This window comes from Passer domesticus, chromosome 1, assembly GCF_036417665.1.
Source record: "Passer domesticus isolate bPasDom1 chromosome 1, bPasDom1.hap1, whole genome shotgun sequence".
Taxonomy (NCBI): domain Eukaryota; kingdom Metazoa; phylum Chordata; class Aves; order Passeriformes; family Passeridae; genus Passer; species Passer domesticus.
Genome location: NC_087474.1, coordinates 88928388 through 88953657, shown reverse-complemented (window position 1 = coordinate 88953657; position 25270 = coordinate 88928388). Strand labels below are relative to the sequence as shown.

At 42.1% G+C, this 25270-nt stretch overlaps 1 protein-coding gene across 7 annotated transcripts in view; it reads right to left on the bottom strand.

Annotated features, from left to right (window-relative positions):
- The window catches only part of CTNND2 (catenin delta 2), a 638555-nt gene that overhangs the window by 267195 nt on the left and 346090 nt on the right, over positions 1-25270 (bottom strand). For 5 of the 7 annotated variants that reach the window (XM_064428418.1, XM_064428428.1, XM_064428454.1 and 2 more), the window contains 2 exons: positions 11555-11727; positions 2252-2819 (listed from right to left, as the gene is read on the bottom strand). In XM_064428418.1, the coding sequence (XP_064284488.1) occupies positions 2252-2819; positions 11555-11727 (741 nt within the window). Of the gene's footprint in view, positions 1-2251; positions 2820-3216; positions 3429-11554; positions 11728-25270 lie in introns of those variants that run through there. The other 2 variants (XM_064428464.1, XM_064428474.1) reach the window with 2 other exon arrangements.

Below are 25270 nucleotides of genomic sequence, written 5' to 3'. Positions count from 1 at the left end.
GAAAAAAAAAGAAAAGGTATTTACTAACATACTGTTGCTTACACTGAGTCTTTGAAGTCGCAATACTTTCTCTCTCCAGGTCTGCCACCTAATACTTATTCAAGTTACACGACTTTCCATTTGTTATAAAATAAAACAACGAGGGTTTTTACGTATCTTAAAATCAAATCCCTAAGGGATGAGTGACCCAGTAAATTGTTATGTTTGCTCTGATCAGCCCAGCACTTGGCAAGGTTATTGTTGCTTTATCAGTTTTTACAAACTCAACAGCAAACTCAAATGGTAAATCACTACTTCCCTCCTATAGGAAAATCCACACAAAAATACACAAGCCATTTCCTAAACGCATGTATCATCTATATGCTTTTTATTTCACCAAAGCCATAAATCAGTAAATCAGGCAACGCCCTGCAGTAGGCTTTAAAAAGATGCAGGTTATGCAAGATGCTGAAGTCTTATCAAAAGCTTTTAGTTAAAAGCAATCCAAGAAAACGAATGTCAGTTCCCTAACTTTTATTCAAAACAAAGTAGAAAATTCTGTTAGGAATGTCTACAGAAACATTATTGGCCAAGAAGGCCAAAAGAGCCTAAATCCACATTTCAACTTGGATCTAGCTCAGGACAAACAGCTTCTGTAGCACTTTAGAGTCATTACGCTGGACCTTAACCCCTAAATAAAAAAGTGTTGGATGAAGCTAGCATCACAGATTTGATGCTGCAATGACACAAAGATGTCTTCTTAAAAAAAAAAACAAAACAAAAAAGCAAAAAAAAAAGCAAAAAAGTGCCTGTTAGAAACTTCACAAAGCAAATACTTCTATCCTAGAATAAAGGTAAGAAAAATCAGGCAAATACTAGTAGCTCATAGCCACAGGTATATAAGTTTTAAATCGATTTTTTTTTTCCATTCCCTTGATGCTGACAGTTCCATCCATGCCTTTTTAGACTCGAACTCTTGCTATACAATGAAGTTAGAAAACTCCCTAAAATACAAAGTCTGTGGCAATCCTAAATTTCCACTGTACAAAGGCAGTATTTAATACCTGAGGCCAACAGTGTTGGACTACAGCAGGAAAAAGTTGTATTAATATAAATGGTAAATAAACCACTTAATATTCTGAGACTCAGTATTTGACAACAGGTTTGATATAAACATCCTGAGAGCTTGAATTTCACCTTAATTTAACGATATTGTCACCTTATTCATTCTGAAATAAAAATGAGGTGTTATTTAAAAGTTTTAAAATTCCTGCTCTTTAAATATGGAAAAAATCCAGCAAACAGTTCTTACAAGGAGCTAGATCAAAACAATATTTTATTATTAGTTAATTCCATCTGTGTGTTTAGACACACAGGAATTACATAGGATGCTGACAACAGCTGGAGTGGGGGAGGGGAGGTGGGTGAGAGGAGAAAGGGGGGTGAGGTCTTCACTCCAGTAAGACTTGTGTACCTGACTGATAAACTCAGCCTAACTTCTTTATGTATCCTATTTATCTTCAAATCTATTTATGTCACACAAGAGAACATATGAGCATAGCAGCTGTTACTATAGCAATGAAACTGAAAATTTTGAGAACACAAAAAACCCACCCCTGAAGGATGCTCAGTTTAGCAAAGAGATGGTTTAGAGAACAGCGCACCAGCACCTCACTTCTTGGATCTGCTCAAAGTCTGCGTTTACAGAGACATTAAATCAGCTGTAACAGCCTGTTCCCCAAAGAGCACTCGGAGCCAAATTACCGCTACCTCTTACTCGGCACGACTCGGTACACCGGGAGTTCCTGCTAAGTAACCCCTAACTTGTCAAGTACGCCTGAGCCGCCTGTAAATCCGGGGAAAAGCGATTCCCTGCAAAAGGCTCAGAGGTTCTGATGGCGGCAGAGAAGAGATTCGCCATAGTAACAAACCCCCCACCCGCACCGCGGGTCACAGCGGCGAGCCCCGCACCCCCCGGCAGCACGCACACCTGCCCGGCGCCGGGAAGGCGGGACGAGCCGGGAGAACTCAGGTACTTTGCTCCAGCAGCGCCAAGCAGCCTCTCCGAGCACGACCCGCGGTGAAACCCACCCGCAATTCCCCCAAGTACCGCTCCTCTGCCAAACGCCCCCCAGTCCTCCCCTCCCTGCCACCCTCGGCCGGCGGCCCTGCCCCCGCCTCTCGCCGTCCCTCGCCCCCGCCGCCTCCCCCGGCGGCACCGCGCAGCCCCGTCCCCGCCGCGGACCCGAGGCGCCGCCGGCCGCGGTTTTACCTGCGAGGGAGCCGGGTCTCTGCAGGGTGGCGGTGGCGTACAGCTCCTGGGAGTGCTTGCTGTACTGATCGGCAGCGTGAACAAGCCGCTTGGTAGGCGACAGGGTGGCGTAAGTGCCGATGGTGGAGCTTAACTGGTGGATAGGAGAGGAGGAAATGTTAGACTGGACGGTGGGCGGGGAGGTCACTCGGATGGGGGACGGCGACAGTCCCGCCGAGGAGACGACGATGTTGATGGGCGAGCTGGTGCTGTAGGACTTGGCCAGGCGGCTGGGGGACTGCTTCGGGGAGGAGAGGCGCTGCGCGGTGGCGTAGGCGGCGCCCTCGGCGGCGGAGCCGGCCCGCGGCAGCTTGGTGGGGGAGCCGCCGGGCTGGGCGGGCAGCGGGGAGCTCACCCGCTGCGCCGGCAGCGTGGAGCTGGCGTAGTAGAGCGCGGCGGCGTGCTGGGGCTCGGGCAGGTGGAAGGCGCTGCCGTGGCTGGGCGCGAAGGGCTCCCGCGGCTGCGGGGCGGCGGGCGGCGGCGGCGGCTCCGGGCCGCCCGGGTGGGCGCCGCGGCCCCCCGGGCCCTGCTGCGGGAAGGAAAGGCAGAGGCGTCAGCGGCGGCGGGCGCCCGGCTCCCCCGGCCCTGCGCGGGGCGGTGCGGGCCCGCCCGGCCGGAGCAGCCCCCTCTCTGACCTCGAACCAGGCCGGCACCCGGCGCCCGCGGGATTACGGGAGTCGGTAATCTGCTAAAGCATTCCCGGCCTTTCAGGGAAAAAACAGCGGCCGGCTCGGCCCGAGAGGCGTCGAAAGTCCTCCCGACGGCTGAAGCCGGCACCCGGCCGTGGGGCACAGCGCTCCGGGGCGCCGGTTCCGGAACGCGCTCGCCGGCCAGCTCCTAAAGCAGGCAGGGTTAGCCCCGGCTCAAATACTTACGTACGAACATATACACACATAAATACACCCGCGCCCCTTTATTCTGCATACATTAGAGAAGAGCGGCCGAAGCCTCGGAATAGCCTTTAATCGAGTAACTTTCCTCGGTTTCCAGCAATCTGTGTCCTGCGAGGAGAGGCACCGCGCCAGAGGCTGGCTGCCCCCTGCGGCCCCGACCTGGGCGAAGGGGCGGAGGGAGGGAAGCCCGGCCGGTGCCCGCCGAGCCCCCCTGGCCGCACGGCAAGCGCCCGCCTCGCACTCGGTTACGGCGCACGAAGGGGGCGGGGGGGACGGGAGGAGCTGCCGGGGCCGGGCGCTGCCCTGGGCCGCATCCAGCGGGGAATCTGGACGGAGAAGGAGGGAGAGAGCTCCCTGCACCGACCCGCGGGCAAGGCAGCGCTGGGCTCCCTCTGAGACCAGTAATTGAGGGGAGCTGGGGAGAGGGAGCGAGAGAAAATCCTCGGGAGATACTGCCTATGAGAAATATCGGTTCTGTGCCTGAGCCGCTTCTGAAGCTGCAGAGGATGGAGCTCGCCCTCACACACAGGCGGTCCCCGTCCCCCCCCACCCCTTTTTTTTTTTTATCGGGGATCTTCGGCTCAAGAGATCATCTGTGAGTCTGGTAACATTAAAAGCCTCTCATAACTGCACCCCGCAGTGAGTGAGAGCTCAGCGCTCTGTTGGAAGATGCGCTGTTAGATTCAGATACTATTTTTTTTTTTCTGGTTAGGCAGGGGATTTACTCAGGAAACCTCAGAAAGTGCTCTGGATCCTCGGAGTTGACAGCATAGTTTGAATCGGTCTGAGGTGCTTTGCCCAACACACGCACATGCCTCTCAGCTACTGATTTCCTTAGCCAGAAGAAGCTTTAAAATGTGAATAATGAATTTTGTGACTCAATTCAAAGAGGTGTTGTGAATGCCAACAGCAGCATTGTTATACATTGAATAGCAATGCGGTTTTCCAGTAGCATCCTACAAAAAAACAAGTGTGCAAAAGCACCATGTTCCTGATATGAAATTTGGTTTATTTGCACTCACTAAAGGATTTGGTCAGGAAGTGAGGACAACATAACTAATCGGAGCAGAAAATAAACAAGATTCAAAATGCTGGCAATCTGTACTTCTTCCTATGTACACCCACTGGAAATGTTTCTGTCTTTTTTTTTTACTTTTAGAGCCTGCCCCTCATCCTAAAAGCTTTGTGTCTGGAGGAAGAATATGTATTTTCCTAGAGAGAGACAAGAAACAAGGCTTTGGAGAAGCTCCTCCTGGAGCTTTGCTCCCAGTTGTTAGTAGCATGGAAGAAGCTACCAGCACTGGCATTGTTCAGGCTTCTTAAGAGCGCACTGCCAGACCCAAACCTCCCTGGCTTTGAGGCTTTGCACCTCCCAGAGCAATGGATTTACACATAATGAAATGTAAACCGTTCCACTCCAGGTGCTCTGTAGGGTGACTGCCAGGGGCTCACAGATGGAAGTAGCTGCTCTCTTTTGAGCTGGACTGTTCGGATTGCAGCAGCGACCAGCAAACACCACAGCTTCAAGTACAAGTCATGACAGTCTCAAAAATGATCAACAATCTCAAGTTGTTCATTTGAAAGGCTCCTAAGTAAAACTGTGAAGGAAAACTGTGGGAACATCAGCAAACTTTTAAAAGCTACTTTCACGCTGAGCTACTTACCGTATATGCTTTAAACTGGAAAGAAGGGCTAATCTTCAGCTGACTGTCCAATAATGTATTTGACAGGAGTACAGTTTTCATTTTCCAGGTTTAGACTATATGGTAACAACTTCCATTAAACAAAAAAAAGGTTGGCATGATTTAAGACAACATGGGCAGAGCAAATTTTGCACTTAACAAAATGTCATTCAAACTAGCTACATTATCAATTGATATTTATTAATAAATTTTACTTTTTGGACTGTTAAGTGGCATACTACTAATAATTTTTTAATAAACAGTGTTCCAAAATACAGTCTACTGCAATGTTACCAGTGCACCACTTACTTCTTCAACGCACTGGTAATGGGTAACTTTAACAGTTTGCTGTTCATCCTAAGGGTTTTAGGCAAGCACTGTCATCATGTATACAAAATTTCTTTTTCTAATCTACTTCTACACTGCTTAATGTGTCAAGGATTTAGAGTAATTAATTTCGAGTAAACCAGTATTATCCCATATTCCTAATAAACTTTTGTAAAGCTGCGGGCATTCTGCAAGCAGTAATTCAAAAAAACCCAAAAAAATCCCATTTCATGATGATTTGTTGTAGGGAACAAGGTGTAGTGGTGGGACACAATAATTAAATGCTTAATTAAAAATGCAGCATATAGCTCTTCCTAAAAAGCTCTATGTGAAGGAGAGAACTTATGGATGAACAGATTGCAATGAAAACACTATCATGCAGTATTTTTTAGGATGTGACTAATCTCAGACCTGTCTTAAATGTACCGTGAGGTTCTTAGGTTTTTTCAAAGGGCCAAGTGTGCAGTAACATTCTCCACACATCTTTTCAGAGACAAAATGTGGCTTAGTTTTTCATTGTGTTTCTCCCTGTCTGTGGCTTAAGGCAGACATAAAGACACATCATTGTTCACCCTGCAATGTGACATACTCCACATGGAAGAATAAAATACAATGGTATTTTCCCTTATATTTTTCTATTTATCCATTATTTTTGTCAACCTGATAACAAAACTGTGTTTAAGCTAATAAACTAAGAGCAAATTTGCTTCTCAGTAATTATATTCTCTATCATCATCCTATTTTATAGATGTGAATAAAAATCAAGGACTTTCTTACTACAGCCCTATGAATATCTCTTCCAAGACACAGGGGTTTAATTTCCCTGGCATTCCAACAAAAAGTAGCCTTGCTTATTTGGATTCAATATATGGATTCTGGTATATCCTTTTTAGAAACAGGAATGTGTGAAAAAAACATGAGAACATTAGCACAGTTATAAAAATATTTTCTTTCCCATTTAATGTTACTAAGATAATTTTCTACTGATTCAAAACAGTATCTTTAGAGCTTCATATAGAAAATTCTTTGGGGTATCCAGTTAGGTTATAGGAGACTAGAGAACAGTCCAACTGTTGTTTGCCTGTTCATTCAAGCATTTAATGCCCAGAGTTCGAGGAAATTAGTTTTTTGGGGGTTGGGTTTTTCTGTGGGTTTTTTGGTTGTTCTTGTGTGGGGATTTTTTTGTTGTTATTTGGGTTTGGGGTTTTTTTGGGTTTTTTGTTTGCTTTTGTTTGGTTGGTTTTTTTTACAATCCATTGATCATTTAAATTGGAACTTTAACCAAGGAAAGTAAATAAAAGACTGCAATATAAGATTTCTGTTCTATAGAGTAGAATTGAGAGGGCCAAATAACTGTGTTGACTTATTTATTCTGCAGAAAATTTTTCATGGATAAGAAATTACAAAATGGCTAGACAACTTTAAGTGAAACCTTGGGGTCGGCTGCTAATTATGAATCACTATATTGATTCTTGGAGATTGCTCCCAAAAGTTTAAGTCTCCATGCCCATCTTAGGTCTGGATGAACTTTAGCAGTAAACGCTAGTGTCAGTTTTCAGCTCATTTTGCTTTCTGGATCTCTTTGCCTTCATAATCTCAAACAAGTCACATCTGATGAATACTGACATAGTCATATACACTGTGGTCCATGAGGAGACCCTTTCTTTTGATTTTAGGAAGGATTTTCCAAGTTGTGCAGAAAACCTCCCTCCAGGCCCCTTTGGCTTTTAACTACTGGTGTGTGTTGGTAGCTTTAGGCAGAAAACTTATTCATCCTGACTAGGGTTTTCTAGAGACATTCCATGGGTGCAGCTCCGTTTCAGAGTCTCAGTGATGCTCAGAGCTTTTTCAGAGACTGCTAGACTTGCCAGTCTCTTGAGGGCTACTTTTTTCCTGTAAGTCCAAAGAACCTTCCATAAGGCTTCACTCAAGGCATCATTCTGCTGTGGTCCAATGCAGTCAACACTCTTACAAAGGGTAGTAGAGGGCATGGAAATTGCATGACATTCTCTAGTTTTGGAATGCACCCTTCAGTCTTTGGGCAGGACCTATAGAAGGGCCTTTCTTCTGCAAGACTGCTTTAATGTAATGTGTAAGTTCCTAACCTGACTAGAAAGATGCTACCTACGTATGTTCAAATGCTTTTATATAATAACAGATGCCAGACTATACCTCTGGATCCCTCAAATATGTCCTATTCTATCTCTTTCTCCTGATTTTATTCCATTGTTCCATTCTAAAATTCCGACACTGTTAGGAAAATTTGTCAGCCTACCTGATCCTGCTCTCAAAGGTCATACATATAGATGAAGGTAGGTAATTGCAGTCTTCTACATCCACAAATAGAATTGTGTGAGATCTTTTCAGAGTGTCCAGAGATGGTCCATCTCTGGTTTTAAAGCAGCAGTGAATGCGACAGTCATTACCTATGGTAGAATCAAAGCAGCCTTGCAGATTTCCACTGCCATAACCTCTACTAATGAAGTGTTCTCCAAGTGCTGTAATAAGAGTAATCTGTCTTAGGATTTCATCTTGTTTCCTTTATGACAAAAAAAAAATCTTATGTTTATATTTGGAATTTGGTATTAAACACATCGTCATTGACCATACCTACAAGAAGGAAAATCTTTATCTTTTGTTTGGGTATGTTATCAAGCAGCCTGTTTCTGCTTAAAAGCTTAATGCATTCTAGCACTCATTTGCTAGTGACTTGTGGTGGTCTGACAAACTTGTTTATAAGGAAAAGGAGACAAGTTAGAACACTAACTGTAAAATGGATTTTCAAGACTTTTTAATCACCTTTAATTTCCATATACTTTTTTGTTTATAAAGTTTTCCAATTCTGTGCCAGCTTATTCAGTCCAAAAATATCAGATGCTTTTGTATAATACACAGTAGGGATTTATCTGTGTTGCTGCCACAGCCTCTGAAAAGACCAACATTACCAACATCTAAACAAGTCCTCACCCAGAATGTAAACTTCCTTTCCTGTCCCCTTGCAAACACATGGCAGAGCATGCAGAAAACCACTCTTCTTAGTACATGCTGTACTTTATACTCCTTTGATATCTCTGCATCATTAGATGATAATTCTTAAGGTTGCACTAAACCTGGTTGGACACTGAGTTTAAAAAGCAGTTTTCCGTTGGGAAGCAGAATAATTCCCTGCCAGAGGAGCAGTTTTTGCTAAGAAATCCTATCCCAGTGGTATTTGGAAGATAAAAGTTTTGTGTTCTGAAGTAGGCAAAGCACTGGAAAAACTCTATGAGCTATAATGAACTCCACCAAATTGACAAAAATGTTAGATTGCACTTTGCAACACTGTACAGGAAGTCTCAAGACTAATTAGTTTCTCTTTTTTTATACAATTGCATTTTCACAAATTGTTCTTGCTGTCACAGCTGGCCTTGGGACTATTTACTTTTTTTTTTTTTGCAAGCATTTGGACTATCATTCATGTTGAGAGATAGCTATATTCCTTGCACACAAATACCAAAGGAAATTATCACAATCTGAGACGCTTCAGCTCCTGAGGCTTATTTTAATTATAGTAAGAAAACAAAACAATTCTTAGGGTTGACTTTTTTTCCCTGTTATTGCAGGATCAGCAATGGTCATATTCAGAATTTTTTAATTTTGACTTTTGAATTTTCCTCTTTCTGTTTACCTCTTTTAAAACCCCTTTTATATACTTTTAATGGTATTAATTAATAGTTTATATGGCAGTTTGTTAGTATTTTCAAAATATATTTTAATTCATCTGAAGTTGTCAGGCATCTTTTGCAGCATCATGGTGTGAAAAATTATTAAGTTCTCTGAAATATTTTCTTGCAGGAATATCTATCCTACAGTGTGTATGAAAGTAAAAAGAAAATCTATTTTCTGTCCTCTCATACCGAGAAAAACAAAGGATAGGAAATGTTGCCTTTCTAACTTACTAATTACCTTTCTGAAGGAAACCAGTTCTCTCTGAAGTTGATGGTTCATGAGAGCTTCTCAGATCTAAGCAATATCTGATCAGTGTAATTTCAATTTAAAAAATCTAAGTAATTATTTTTCCCCCTCCATAAATTCTTTTTTTTCTATCAATGAGTATAATAGAATTTATATTAAGAATATATCTATTTCTAACCTTTACAAATCTGGATTATTTTCCTTCCTGCCTTTTTTTAAAAAATATTCTTTCTCTTTCCTCTCTCACTTCCACTTTGTTTCTGTTGCTCCCATAACCTGCTCCATTTCCATGATCTGATTTTTCCAGCCTCCTTAATGACTGCATTACAGTCTTTCAGGCTAACCCCCAGGGTATGATGCTTTTCAAAAAGCACAGCTCCAGATGATGCGATTTTCCACAAGATTCACCTGCAGAAACTGGCAGCCCATGGCATGGCTGGGTGCACTCATCACTAGGTAAAAAACTGGCTGGGTGACAGGGCCTAGGGAGTGGTGGTGAAAGGTTGCATCAAGTGGGTGGCCTGCCACAAATGGAATTCCCCAGGGATCTGTGTTGTTTAATATCTTTAAAATGACCTGGACAAGGGGATGGAGTGCACCCTCAATCAGTTTGCAGAAAAACAAAACAAGCTGGCTGGGAGTGTTAATCTGCTAGAGGGTAGGCAGGCTCTGCAGAGGGATCTGGGCAGGCAGCATCAATGGGCCAGCTGCATGAGGTTCAACAAGGTGCAGTGCCAGGTCCTGCACTTTGGCCACAACAGCTTCATGCAGCTCTGCAGGCTGGGGGAAGAGTGGCTGGAAAGCTGCCCAGTGGAAAAGGACATGGGGGTGCTGATACAGGTAACTGAACATGAGCCAGCTTGTGCCCAGGTGGTCAAGAAGGCCAAGGGCATCCTGGCCTGGATCAGCAATAGTGTGGCCAGCAGGAGCAGGGCAGTGATTGTCCCCCTGTACTCAGCACTGGTGAGGGCACACCTCAAATCCCAGTTTTGGATCTCTCAATGCAAGAAAGACATTGAGGTGCTGGAGCATGTCCAGAGAAGGGCAGCAGAGCTGGTGAAGAGTCTGGAGCACAAATCTTATGAGGAGCAGCTGAGGGAGCTGGGGTTGTTTAGCCTGGAGGAAGAGAGGCTCAAGGGAGACCTCATTGCTCTCTACAATTGCCAGAAAGCAGACTGTAGCCAGGTGGAGGTTGGCCTCTTCTCCAGGCAGCCACCAACAGGACAGGAGGAAATAGCCTCAAGATGCACCAGATGAGATTCAGGTTGGACATCAGGAAGAATTTTTTTCACTGAAAGGGTTGTCAATTCACCATCCCTGAGGGTATTTAGAAGACATGCAGATGTGGCACTTGGGGATATGATTCACTGATAGCCAGTGCTTAATATCTGGACTCTGTTCTTACCTACAAAATTTGAAATTTAATTTAACTCTGGTTTATTTCATTTTTCAGTCTTCTAGAATAGGGAACTTTTCTGAGAAAATTGAGAGCATAGAATATTGTATTTGTCTCAGTATCTCACAAACTGTGCAATGACTCTAATACTTGAAATCTCTTAGCAATTTAAGGCTTTGAAATTCAAATAACTACTCTCTTGTACAGAATCCTGAACTGCAAAATGTCCTGGTATCACATTGAGATGATCTGCTTTGCTAGGATGGTTAACATCTAAACAGAGAAAATAACCAGTGCTGACCGACACAAGCCACTCAGACTTTGTTTAGGTACAGAGGCATGAACAGGTTTTGTCTAAAGTGAAGCTTAACTTTCCCCTGAGAGGCTTTGATATCACAGTGAAAATCACAGAAGGTGAGACCAGGAGAGATGGTTTCGACAGCTAGAGGGATTTACAAAGTGTTCATGAGTATCTGAGACAATCTTTCAAAATGTTTCAAATGTAGAGGTGACAGTCCTACTATATGTGGTGATAAAAATGTTTCTTACACTTGAGATGAGGCCATAGCACCATGTGATGCCTGGTGTCCCAGGCAGGTTTCACATCTGGTGTCAGCCTGGCTTTGTTTCTGTTTCCTGGCACGTACTGCTTTCAGTAATGTGGCAATGCTGGCAGGTCCTAGACTTTAGGATGGACTCCTAATCAGCACAGGGACAGAAATTTGCTTTGAAAACTAAATGCTTGAACATGCTATTACCAAAATATATATGCAAGCAAGTAAGTTAATCTGGTATGCAGATCTCTTTGATAATCAGGATTACTTTATTACTATGCAAGTCAACCCACCGGAGATTTAGAAAAATCAAGATGGTAACTCCACCCTGCTGCAGGTGTGTTGAATGAGACAGAAAGTAAAGCAGAAATTCAGGTGTGGGAAGCACTGAACAGCTCTTTCCTGGCAGCTCCACACAATTTCAGGTGTGAGAGACCACGATTGCTTAGGACACATACCTGGCTGTAGCTCTGGATGGCACCTCTGGCCTGACTGCTGCGGGACGGGAGCTGGGCGGATGCTGTTTCGCCCAGGGCGAGGGTCTGGTTGCTGTGGTAGCTGGCTGAGTACTGGAAGGATCCTTCAGGTTTGGAATTGAGCTGGAGTGCACTCTGGGAGAGAAGGCTGGGCCCTGTGGGGACAGGATTTTAGAGCAGTTAGAAAGCCTCAGTAAAAGAGCATACCTGCATTATCTGTCAAGTGAGTCTTGAAATTTTCAGATGTATCTCCTTCAGATTTTCAGAATTTGACTTTTCAGTAATATACATGCATTACTTTGTTTCCTTACCACTCAGTCATCATGTTCAAGCAGCAGACCACATTGCTTTCTTTGCAAGAAATGTATCATTTTGACTGGTGAAGAAATTCTATGCCTGAACAAATCCAACAATACTATTTCGTAGAGAACTCCTGCTTTTCAACTCAGAATAGTTGATGAGGGTTTTTTCCCCCTAAGGAAAAGCCTTGTTTATTTCTCTTAATTATATCCAGTCATTCTGCCTGGGAAATGCTAACTTGTCCCTCCCTGAGCCCCCAGCACATTAGATCTATTGATTACTGCCACTGTCCTGTACAGAGTGATGTAATACTTTGGTGCCTGTAGGGATGGATGGCAGCCTTTAAAATATTAATTGCTCTTCTCATCATGCAGGACACACCCTGATCTCAGTGAATCTTTGACAACTGTTTTTCAGCTGTCTTATCTTCCCCACTACAGCACTGCATAACAGGAGAGCCAAGTACAGGCAGCGAGCCTGAAATGGGGCTGCCAGAATGAAGGGCATGTCAGGACCATGAACACTTTCCACAGTTATTTAGTAGTTCTGTGAAACTAAAACATGTTCTAATCTTCATTAGGTTCATGTACGAGTCATTTAGTTTACCACATGCACATAGCAAATTTCCCAAGTTTTCCACAAAGGGAATCAAGTGCACTTGCAGCAGATTTGCAGATGACACCAAGCTGAGTGGTGCAGTTGCCACACCTGAAGGATGGGATGGCATCCAGAGGGACCTGGACAAGCTTGAGAAGTGGGTGCATGGGAATCTCACGAGGTTTAACAAGACCAAGTGCAAGGTGCTGCACCTGAGTTGGGGTAAACCCTGATATCAACCCAGGCTGGGGGATGAACAGATCCAGAGCAGCCCTGCCCAGAAGGACTTGGGGGTGCTGGTGCATGAGAGGCTGGACATGACCCAGCCATGGGCACTCACAGCCCAGAGAGCCAAACGTGTCCTGGGCTGCATCCAAAGCAGCGTGGGCAGCAGGGGAGGGAGGGGATTTTGTCCCTCTGCTCCACTCTGCTTAGACCCCCACTTGCAGTGCTGCATCCAGCTCTGAGTCCCTGTACAGGAAGATCATCTGTTGAAGCAAGTCCAGAGGAGGGCCACTAAGTTAGATGGAGACTTCTCCTATGATGGAAGGCTAAGAGAACTGGGATTGTTCAGTCTGGAAAAGTAAAGGCTTTAGGGTGACCTAACTGTGGCCTTCCAGCACCTGAAGGGAACGTACAAGAAAGACAGAGACAGACTTTTTATAAGGGAATGTAATGGCATCACAATGGCTTCACAGAGACAGAGCAGCTTTAGATTAGCTGTTAGGAACAAATTATTCCCTGTGGTGGTAAGGCAATGGCACAAGTTGTCCAAAGAAGATGTGGATAACCCATCCCTGGAAATGTTCAAGACCACATGGGATGGAGCCCTGAGCAACCCAGTGTACACGAAGATACCCAATCCACAGCTTGGAACTAGATGATCCTAAAGATTCTTTCTGACCCAAGCCATTCTGTCATTCTATGATTCTATGATACAGAGAGCTACATTAAAGGATACACACTTAATCCTCTCTCTCTTCACTGATATTAGTCTCTTTCAGTGTCTGGGCCCAGGAAGTGAAATACAAGAGGAGGAAAAAGAGTTATACCTTGGCCATTGCATAGGTTACCTTCAACCCAGCAGCTGTCATGTGTAGCACACTCAGTGGCTCCACAGGGATGACAGGTTCATCTTCTGGTTAGCACTAACAAGCTCATGAGAGCACAGAAGGTGACATAAGCCTTAAGAGATGTGAAATGATTACAGTGATTTTGCTCCTACAGAACATGTGGTAAGTTCAGTTTTAAACAGACTCACAATGGAAAAATTCCAAGGAATTTACCAGAAATAACTTTCAGTACATTCCTGATACAAAGGCAGTTTTTATGACCTTTAAATCTTTGCTATGAGGATGTAAAGCTGTTCCAAAAAGATTTCCACTTAAGAAATGTGCAAACAACCCCACCCCCGAATTACACAGAGAGTAATTTTTCCTCTAGCCGATTTCTCAGAAATGGCAGAACCATTATAACTGCTATTTTCCAAATCCAACCTGAACTGCTCGTATTATAAACAAATCGTAGTAGGCTATGTAAAGAGGAAGTGTTTGCATCTAAATGTGGACTGGGATTTTGACACTATTTTACATATCAACACAATTTATACTGCAAAATCAATGGCATTCATCAGAACATTTGAGATACAGGACAAATTTAGAACATAAGTTCTGGTCCGTGTATTTTTCTTACAAGTCCAGAAGAAGGTAGAGCTCTGTGTATGCTGTGAGGGCAGCAAAAATGTATCACATCCACAGGAGTGCTGAATTTAATCCTCTATGGGTGTTTATAAATCCAGCCTTTGGTACTTTCCATTCCCGGGGTCTGCAAATAGGGTTTATTTAGCATTTTCCATTTAACTGGTTTTGTTGCAAAATTTATTCTTTAATGAAAGCAATATTTTCACAGATTTTTTTTTATTTTAAGAGCATAAAGAAAATACGTTCTTAGTTCTAAAAAGATCTGTAGGGTTTATTTCAATCTTTTGGATTTTGAATTTTCACTGAGAATTTTTCTGTGATCAAGTGATGAACAAGATCAAGTTCAGAAATTTCACAAAGGCATAAGTTTCCCATGAGAAGAAAAAGTTGCAAGAATAAAGCAATTTTTGTGCATGAAAGTGTTTGTACTCATTCTGAAAGTAATTATGCTGTGACATTTCTAAAGCTTAAATAATGATTAAACTATCACATGCTATGAATGCAATATGTTTAAATTTTCATTGCATCTGGCTTTCAAGTGCTGCTTTCATATTACTGTGGTTCACTAGGGGATTTACATTGCCAGCTAGAAACACATACATGGGTTCCCTGCACCATTTAGTTTAAACTCTTTCATGCACTTAAAGAAACTTATCCAACCCCTTGAAAAAAAGAATGTAAAAAGTTGGCACACATAGTTTGAAGTTCACTAAAATACTGGTTTTATTTAGCAGTCTTTATTTTTTACCTTAACAAGCAGTAATGAACAATTAAAATGAACATACATTTCAATAATTACAAAGTCATTTCAGAGAGACAGATATATATTTTAAGTAAGCCTAGAATTTTAAAAAAGCCCAAGCAAGTGTAGAATAGAGTAGTGGTTGCTCACCTGTAAATAGCAAAGCCCTAAATCAAGCATACCAACTAGAAGCTACATTTGAGATCAATCAAAGTGACCATGAAAAAACACAAGTTCGTTTTTCAGGTACTACAAGCAGTCCTGCCTTGTCTGATAGGGAAAAGATGGATTGCTTTTCTCATTAACATTCTTGAGATTTTAATCTGAAGGTAAAACCAAACCTTCTAAAGAGCCTGCAGTTCACTCAGAAGAGAAGTTTGTTTGTGTCCTGTACACTGATGGCTCTTGACAATAATCTATCATTTCTTCCAGGCTAGAATTTCAACTCTGTTCATCCAACTGTTTTTCATTTGCTTTCGGAAGAGTTGAGGCAGCTGGAAATTCTCAGTTTTCAGCTATGCACTGGAAATCACTAGTTAACTGCTAGCACAATTCAGTCTTACTTGTTCCCTTAATGAGACATAATTACTGCAATTGTTCAATTTAAAACAAACACTTTGGGTTTCATAAGATCTAGTGTAGCAGATATCGATGATCTGTAATACTGCTTTAAAATTTTGTACTGTTTGGTTTCTATGTGAGGCTATAGGGAAGATATAAATACCTGTTCTCCCTTACACTTTCACCACCACATGAAAAAAAATTCCTTGCGAAAGAATATTGATGTTGGATTATTCAGGGTTGATAGTACCAGTACAAATTTTCCACTGATTCAGTTTGTGCCACTCTCCTCCTTGATTAAAATAGTAGAGGTAAGAGTGAAAATTCAGGAAACTGCTTTTCATTTTCAGAGCCATCATAACTGCAAGAGACACCTCTGTGGACTGACTTCAAATGATGGAGCAGGGTAGAACAATCAACTCTTTAACTTGTCTCCAGCTTGGAGGACAGCTACTGCAGACAATACCTTCCTCTTCCTCTTATCCTTGAGCAGAGCAGTGTGCAAGCCTCCCTACCTTGCTCACCTTGGCCTCTGTAACCCAGCTCAGAAAGGAGATGGAAGGAGAGGGAGAGGGAGAGGGTGGTGTCTTGCTTGGGACACAAAGTGCACATTAGTGGGGGACAGCTGCTGGAGAACAAAGACCATGCAAGAAGAGAACAGATGTAGATGGAGGATATGCTTACATCAGTAAGCCAACCCACAAAGAAACTTCAGAGGTGATGGAGAGCAGAGGACTTTTCTAGGATCAGAGAAAGGGCACAGGAATTTCTTCTGTGGTTTGGAGGCCCAGGGGCTAGCAGGCATTGACAGGGTTAGAGGAAAATGACTTCCCCATTCAGGCAGTGAGGAGAGGGGGCATTCTGTGAAGCCCTCTCCCTTAGTTTGTATTACCTACCCCTCTTACCCCTGCCAGTCATGCTGGTTATTATACAGCTATTATTTTTTGTATTTCAAAACTTACTAGTTTAAGAGATGTGGAGGACCTGAGAGTACCTTGCACACTTCAGGCCAAATGGGGAAGAGGAGCAGAGGCAGTGCTCTCTTACTAAACAGAGCAGCACTGAAGCCCACATTTGCCATCCTCCTGCCACACTGCATTTGACAAAACAGTCTGACATTGCACTGACCAGCCTGGTTCTTGGCACTGAGAACACTGCATGTGGCCATCAGTGTAACCTGGTGAGCTCCAGGCTCCAGACCAACCACAGCAGAGGAGAGCTTCCACAGCATCTGCCTGCTTCTGCCAAGGGGCAGCTGGGGGAAGCAGGAGGTCAGGATTGCAGGGTGAGCCCCATGGTGCAGCTGGGGCCGAGCTGTGCCCCCTGGCCTATGAGGGACAGGGATCTGCACTGGCAGGATTCCTGCAGGGACCACTGCTTTTCCTTCTGAAAATACAATGCACAATGCTGCAATAAGGTGCAGTGTAGCTATTTAAAAACCAAACTAAGGAAGTGAGTGGTCTTAAATGATGAGACTATTATTAATTCAAGGACCTCACAGTAGGAGTTGATTACGGGAAGCAAAGTGATGCAAAGAATCCAGGCTACTATTATAATTCATGACTGGGTCAAAAGTGAGGAAAAAAATGAAATTATGAAAACATTTCTCTTTTTAATTTTCAAGAGCAATATTTTCTTTGAAAATAAAATATTTTGCTTGTCATTTCTGCTCTCTTCAGACCATGTCCTCTTCCTTATTATGTCATTCAGGGTTAAAAAAAAAAACAACAAAAATCAAACCAAAGAAACAAAATCACAACATAAAAATTTAATTTTTTAATTTATGTTTTTAATAAATTATTCTTGCATGGCAAGTGTTCACAAGCAAAAATATTTTAAATGGCAGAACAACAAAATACTAAGATACTTTCCAGTACAGTTCTAGCTAAAAAAACCAAATCAAACCAAAACCAACAAAGATCAAAGTGCATCAACACACTGAATTTTGATTTAAAGAAAAGTCCTTAATGCTGACTGAAGCTTCATTTGAGATCACAAAAAATAAGCATCAGCACCAACAGTAGTTGAAAAGACAGGAATGTGGTTTGGGAGTCAGAGCTGGTGAGTCATTAAACATTTTCTTCCCTTCCACCTGAGGGTAAGAACTTACCTAGTGACCACACAAGTAGCAGAGCTACTGAATCATAGCCCATGGTGGTCATAAGCAGAAGAGTATCTCATATAAGAAAGCCAGTAGCAACTTGTGCTCCAAAGAGCTTACCAGTGTCAGAAGATAAGCAATTTTCTAAGTGCTGAGAGACTGATTCATTACACTGATACTGATTAGAGATGGGGGGCATTGAAGCTCATCCTATTAAATTTGTAATATTTCTAATACTACCAGTTCATGAGTGAAGTTTTAAAAACAAACACATGATGGAATCATAGAATTGTTAAGGTTGAAAAAGACCTTCAGGATCATCGAGTCCAATCTTTGAACACCACTTTATCAACAAAAGCACAGCACTAAGTGCCACTTCCAGTCATTTCTTGAACCACCTCTGTGGGAAGCTTCTTCCAGTGCTTAACCAACCCTTCAGTTAAAAAAAATTCTTCCTGATGTCCAACCTGAATCTCATCTGGTGCATCTTGAGGCTATTTCCTCCTGTCCTGTTGGTGGCTGCCTGGAGAAGAGGCCAACCTCCACCTGGCTACAGTCTGCTTTCTGGCAATTGTAGAGAGCAATGAGGTCTCCCTTGAGCCTCTCTTCCTCCAGGCTAAACAACCCCAGCTCCCTCAGCTGCTCCTCATAAGATTTGTGCTCCAGAGTCTTCACCAGCTCTGCTGCCCTTCTCTGGACATGCTCCAGCACCTCAATGTCTTTCTTGCATTGAGAGATCCAAAACTGGGCACAGGATTTGAGGTGTGCCCTCACCAGTGCTGAGTACAGGGGGACAATCACTGCCCTAGTCCTGGTGGCCACACTATTGCTGGTCCAGGCCAGGATGCCCTTGGCCACCTGGACACACTCCTAGATCATGCTCAGCCAGCCGTCAACCAGCCCTGCCATGTCCTTTTCCACTGGGCAGCTTTCCAGCCACTCTTCCCCCAGCCTGCAGAGCTGCATGAGGTTGTTTTGGCCAAAGTGCAGGACCTGGCACTGCACCTTGTTGAACCTCATGCAGCTGGCCTTGGCCCATTGATCCTGCCTGCCCTCTAGCAGATTGACACTCCTGCCCAACTTGTTGACAACCATGAACTTGCTGAGGGTGCACTCCATCCCCTTGTCCAGATTGTTGATAAAGATATTAAATAGGATATTAGTTGTGGCTCCAATCCTGGCCACAACTGGCTGGCCACCAATGGAATGCAGCAACATTCACCACCACTCTTTGGGTCTGGCCATCATTCCAATTTTTAACCCATGTCCAAGCCATAGTCTGCCAGTTTTTCCAGGAGAATGCTGTGGGAGAGAGTATCAAAAGCTTTACTGAAGTCCAGGTAGATTAAATCCACTGTCTTTCCCTCATAATCAAGGCAGGTCACCTGCTCATGGAAGGAGATCAGGTTGGTGAAGAGGACTTGCCTTTCTAAACCTGTTGTGGCTGGGTCTGATCCCCTGATTGTCCAGTATGTGCCATGTGATCATACTCAGGATAATCTGTTCCATAATCTTCCCCATCACCAAGGTTGGGCTGACAGCCCTGTAGTTCCTCCTTCCAACACTTCTTGTAGACAGGCATCACATCTGCCAGCCTCTGTTGTCTGGGACCTCCCTGGTCACCCATCATGATAACTGATGATAAATGATGGACAGGGACTTGGTGAGCCAACTCCCTCAGCACCCTCTGGTGAATCCCATCCTGCCCCATATAGACTTGTGAGTGTCTAAGTGGCAGAATCGATCACTCACAGGAGGTCTATTCTGCTCCCCATGTCTGTCTACCAGCTCAGGGGTCTGGTTGTTCTGAGGTCTTTCTGATAAAGACTCAGGCAAAGAAACATTAAATACCTTAGCCGTGTTCCCCCTCCTGCCCAAATCCAATAATTGCATTGGCAATGTTCCCCCTCCTGCCAAATCCAATAATGGAGAGATTTTCCTTGGCCCTCCTTTTGTTGTTAATGTATTTATAGAAACACATTTTATTATCTTTCACAGCAGTTAACAGATTGAGTTCTAGTGAGCTTTTGCCTTTCTCATTTTCTCTCTGCATGATCAATTGACATCTTTGTAGTCTTCCTGAGTTGCCTACCCCTTCTTCCAAAGGTCATAAACTCTCCTTTTCCCCCCGAGTTCCTGCAAAAGAACTCCTCCCTCTTCAGCCAGGCTGGTCTGCTTCCCCATCAGCTCATCTTTTGGCATATAAGGATGGCCTACTCCTGTGCCATTAAGATTTCCTTTTTAAAGTGTGTCCAGCCTAGCAGGATCCCTTTTTTCTTAAGGACAGTTTCCCAAGGGAACGTCTGATAAGATTTAAGTACAATCAGTATTTGTGATACTATTTAAACTACAGGAGAGCAAGTTGAAGTTGCAGGAGTGTGGATTAACTCTATTACATACTCAGAGATCTTTATAGTTTTTGTGTCACATTGTAGCACCATTGCTGTGTCACAAAGCTAAATAGTCAGATGAATGTGGGTTTCTTGTAAAGGACGAACTCCCAAAAAGAAACAGCAGAAATTCCTCTCTTGGGGATATCACTGACATATCTATCCCTAGTGTCTGCCTGTCAAACATGTGAAAAGTTGCTCCCGTTTCCTAATCCTTAGACCACAGTATCTTAGGGAATACTTCAAACATTTTAGCTTCACAGTATCTAACAATTCAAGATAATGGTAACTCTCCAAAACAAACAAACAAAACAAATAAAAAGGCTGATTTATGAATCAGGATTAATGTATTACGCTACACAGCAGAATTTAGTGTGGAACAAGTATTCAATAATATGTTATCTGGCAGTTTTTCCATTATAAAATAAATATCAGATAATGACAAGTTACATATAGCGCTACATTATTGCAAAATAATGGTATGATTAATTCAGTATTCCAAATCTATGCAATAATTACCTCTGAATTGGCTAAAATAATTACAGTACAAACAACAGAAACATCTACCTAGTCACCCTCTGTGAGGTAATTGCATGTTTGTTACCTGAGTTTTTCATATGAAGTTACAAACAAAAATAGCAGGCAAATGAAAAGAGAAGGGTTTTTTCTTCTTGAGATTTAAAGTCAGTTGGCTTCCCATTTGCTTCTCCAAGTAAGTAGTAAAGTGTAGCACTACTATTGTGCTATACATCTCCATTTGGTCAGTCATCTATTACGATGCCAGTTCTAATTGACAAAGGAAATAGACCAAAACGTGCTTGAACGACCATTTAATTAGCTCCCATACCAATTATAAACAACACTTCACTCACCTTCGATCAACTGACAAAAGTAGTAATGATAAATTATAGAGTAAGTGTAAATAAAGTGTTTTTAATTAGTGTAATTAATCACTTCACACATTCTTCAACCTGCTTTGCTCATTTGGATAACAGTTGAATGAAAAACACTGGCAAAACTCCTTTAATGTCCTTTAAACATTCATTTACAGAGTTAATAGGTTGAGGTGCCTCACATCCCATTGAGAGGAGCCACCTCCTAACTGTTAGTATATGCCTAATTAAGGATCTCAAATACCAAAAAGTCATCACTTACTTGTTTCTTCTGCCTCCCAGGTCATTTAGTTTGAGTGGAAAATATCGATTCCTACCCTCCAACCTACTTTTTAGTTAGTTCATTAAAGTGTCTGTACTCCGACTAAGCAGTTACCAACCCCTCCTAAAGCTGAGTTCTATTTGTTGCCCAGTTTTGCAAAGGAATGGATAATTAAAAACGAACAGCATAACAAGAGAGAGTTTCTGATGCTAACTTGTTGGTGTCTTCCACAGTATCTGACATCAGAGAAGAGGTGATGATAGTTAATGACAAGGTGGACAGACTTATTCCTGGTGATACTAAATCTTTTGGCATCCTGTTTTTTAAGTCCCGCTCCCAGAAATAAACTGCTCCATCTGGAATGAGGAGTAAACTTTCCTTCCAAATCAGAAGGGTAAAGAACTCTTATTTGTCTGTTTTAATCCCCTCCACTGCACTGTGTCCTGTTTTTGAGGTCATCTGAAACATTCTGTCAAGAAATTCTCTCTTGCCAAGATGATTCAGGATGGTTTTGGAAGTAGAGGAATTGCACGAGCAGAAGGGAGGCCCTGCAGGTACCAGAGAGGGTGGCAAAAAGAAGAGACAATGCCACAAAGGTACAGACTTTCTCCATTTTCTATTCTCCAGGAAAGTTGTGAGAAATGCAGAGGCATAGGGCAATAAGGAAAGTCCTTGGGAATTAGATGACAGAGCTTTGTGGCAATCATAAAAATAAGACATTTTCTTAATTAGAAAAGGGAGAGGTTTAACCAAGACAAAACTTAAGATCTGCCGTTGGAAACACAACTGGTCAAACAGATTCTGTAGGAAAAGAAGGGTTTTCAAGGCACCTGTTAGTCTCACCTCAAACAGAAGATAACAAGCAGCTCTTCTATTACAACAGTAATAAACATGGCACCCATTCTCCCTCCAAATCTTATACTAGAACTAGAATAGGTCTAGGAAAATATTTCAACATCTACCTTCTAGGATATTAAATATTAAATATATCAGTAGCTTTATATTACAAGAAAAAATGCAAAGGCTGCAATATAGCAAAGGAATTCCATACCCTAGAAATGAAGAAAGTTGAAGGGCAAAAAAAAGGCAGGGGGAAGGCAAGAGGAGGGACACCATCTGCATACTTAAAACAGAGAAATAAATGGTAATACTTTAAATGCTTAATCACAAGCAGCTCCCTTGTTATGAATCAAACACATCTCTTTAGATGAGAGGCAGCAAATCTTAAATGGGTATACTGAAAACAAACTTGTTTTACAAAAAGGGAAAGTAATTTATATGCAGTGCCATGCTCTACCAGCATTAAGAGGGCTATGTTCTACCTACAAATACAGAAAAGGTCTTCAGTACTGCCATAGAATGTATTCTTATGTACTGGAAAATAGGATTGTGTGGAATGCATTCACGAGTGTGGAAGAAGTTAATTTTCATCCAAGAATTCTATAACTGATACATATATATATATATATATATATATATGGAGAAATGGTGCAAAATACTAGGCTGATACCATTACATAAGTGAACAATACAAGGATATCCCCTTCTAACTCTCCTTCTGACCTAATTACTATTGGAAAGAAAGATGAAAACCACTTTATTTCAACAGTAAGTGAACTGGAAATAGAAACTAGTTTCATTAAATGCTGATTATCTTATGCTTTTTACAGAAGGTAACACTTCTGCCAATACTGTAAGAAGAAAACAGAGGCATTTTCTAGGATTTGAAATAATAAATCTCTATGCTAATGGCTAGCAAAGCACCATAAATGTCCACAAGAAGTAGTATAAAAGTACAGACTTGAAGGACATAGAAAAAAAAAAGTTTGCATTTCATCCCAACAGTAAATAATTATTTTTTGATTCCTAGAAGATATTTTTTAAATCTCATGGAGTAAGGTAACACAGCAAAGCTTAAGTAATTCTGACATAATAGGGTAACTTCAGTGTATTTTGCTTTTTATTCCATATCATGCATAGCATTACTCCAGATGTTTGTATGAAATGTAAAACCAGCCGGATCTTCTTTCATAAGCAATACTGGGTAATGTTTGACAGCAGGAAAAATCTGGAATTCCATTACTAATGAGAGAAATTCCTGAAGATGCTGCAGACCAGGACTAAAATACATGCACTGAGCAAGAATAGATTTATACATTTTTAAGCTCAGAATACAGAAGCTGGCCTTGTCTTTTTCTCCTGTCTGTTTGGTTTTTTAACAGAAAATTTATCCTCAACTGAGTTTAAAATGAAGGATAACCCTACTAATGTAAGTTTTTTATTGATACCAAGATTAAAACAATTTTTTTGGTAGAAGATTAATCATATTTTATGAAATTATTTGCTAAACCCTGCAGATATTAAAATCAGATAGTCTCTGAACAAGATAATTTATCATTGGCCATTAGGACAATGAGCTTTATTGGAGCAATAGATAGACACAATACAAGAACAAGATGGGCAGCAAGGATGATAACTAAATTACATTTCTGTATTACAGAAAACAGAAAGAGGAAAAATAGTATCCTCAGGCCTTTCTGATGCTGCTTCTGTGACACTGTGCAACGCTAGGAGTGGTAGAACACTTCACTGTAACAGAAGCTTGCTCTCTATTAAAATGTCACTGTGGAACCACAGGAGTACTTGAGTGGGGCTCCTTAATGGGATTAGATAAATTTGTGAATGTGACCAGAAGAAGAAATACGTGTACAGAAGGAGGCACTGCACGTTGCAACACAAACAGGAAATTCCAACTCAGAAAGAACTGCCATGTTTCCATTTGAGAAACACTGGGTTTTGGTGTTAAAAATTGTCATTTTTTAATCTGTGTTTTCAGTATCAGTCTCCCATTTTTAAAGGAATAACTATATTTAAAATGGTGTGTGGGCTTTGTTTAAAGGGGAAAAAAAGGGCCGACTACATTAAGAACGTATTTTGCATTATTAAATCCTAATTTTTGAAGTGTTTTCTACCTGTGAAAACCAGCTGCGAGCATCAAGTGTTTCTAGTCACCCTCTGTGCCTAGCACAGCCTAAAATTGCTGTCAATAGTACTAAACTAATGTGTTCCCTTTTTATTACTAGGAAATAAAATCAGATGTTTGCAGACATCACACAAACATGAGGCACATGGAAGCTGAATGCATTATCTGAAAAGAAAACAAACAGACAAATCTCCTCTGATAGACCTAAATTAGACTGCTGGAAAAAAAAAAAAAAGTGCCCAACAGCTTCTGATTGTAAAAGCCTATAAAACCCCTCACAGATATATGGATCTAATACAAAAGATATCAGCAGATCTATTATGCTATTATGTTGTTCTATGAACTTAACTACTAGCACAAAACAGGTTTCCTCTTCTTGTGCAAAGTAGAACTCCATTTTTCCAGACCTTTGAGAGGCTTAAATCCTGAATCTTTTCTGTCCACAAAAGGAAATGACTATTTGGTCTCTGAGGTAAGGCAGTGCAGAATGTGTTTAGCTCTGCTGCAGAAGTCAATTAAAAAGTAAGTCAAAAAGGTCAAAATTTTATTACAATCTTTTTCATCTGCCAAAACCTCCTCTGCCATAAACCAGAAAGTATACCCTTCTGCTTTCTTTCTCTGTGTCCACACAAATGTGCACCACTCTCTGCTCTCACACTGTCCTGAGAAAATAAATTTCTCCATTTATAAGGCCAGAATGGAAAAAACAGAAGCAGCTCCCTAATCTGCATTACCACAGAAGTCACAAAAATCCTGCTTGATTGAGAGCTGTGTAAACTGCATGTAGCACAACAGAAATCAACCCCAAATCCATACCTGCCAAAATTTTATCTTCCACATACATCATTTTACATAGGCTAACAAGCCAACTACCTCTTTTTCCAGGGCTGCATCTCCACAATCCTTATGCTCACAAGCTGGCATCAGCAGATCCCAGAATTATGTGGCTCTTGGCACTCCAGACGGAGCCGAGTGTGCAGGCACTGGCATTGCCACTGAGGCAGGAGCAGGGTGAGTGGTTTATCAGTCTGTCGTGGGGATGTGGGTGCATTTGTTTCCTGGCCCATACCACAGGCACAATATTTACTGATGTTCTTTTGCGCTGTGGGTTCGGATGCCAAAAGCCTTTCTTTGTTCTGCTCCTACAGATGCTGCTATAAGTCACTGTCA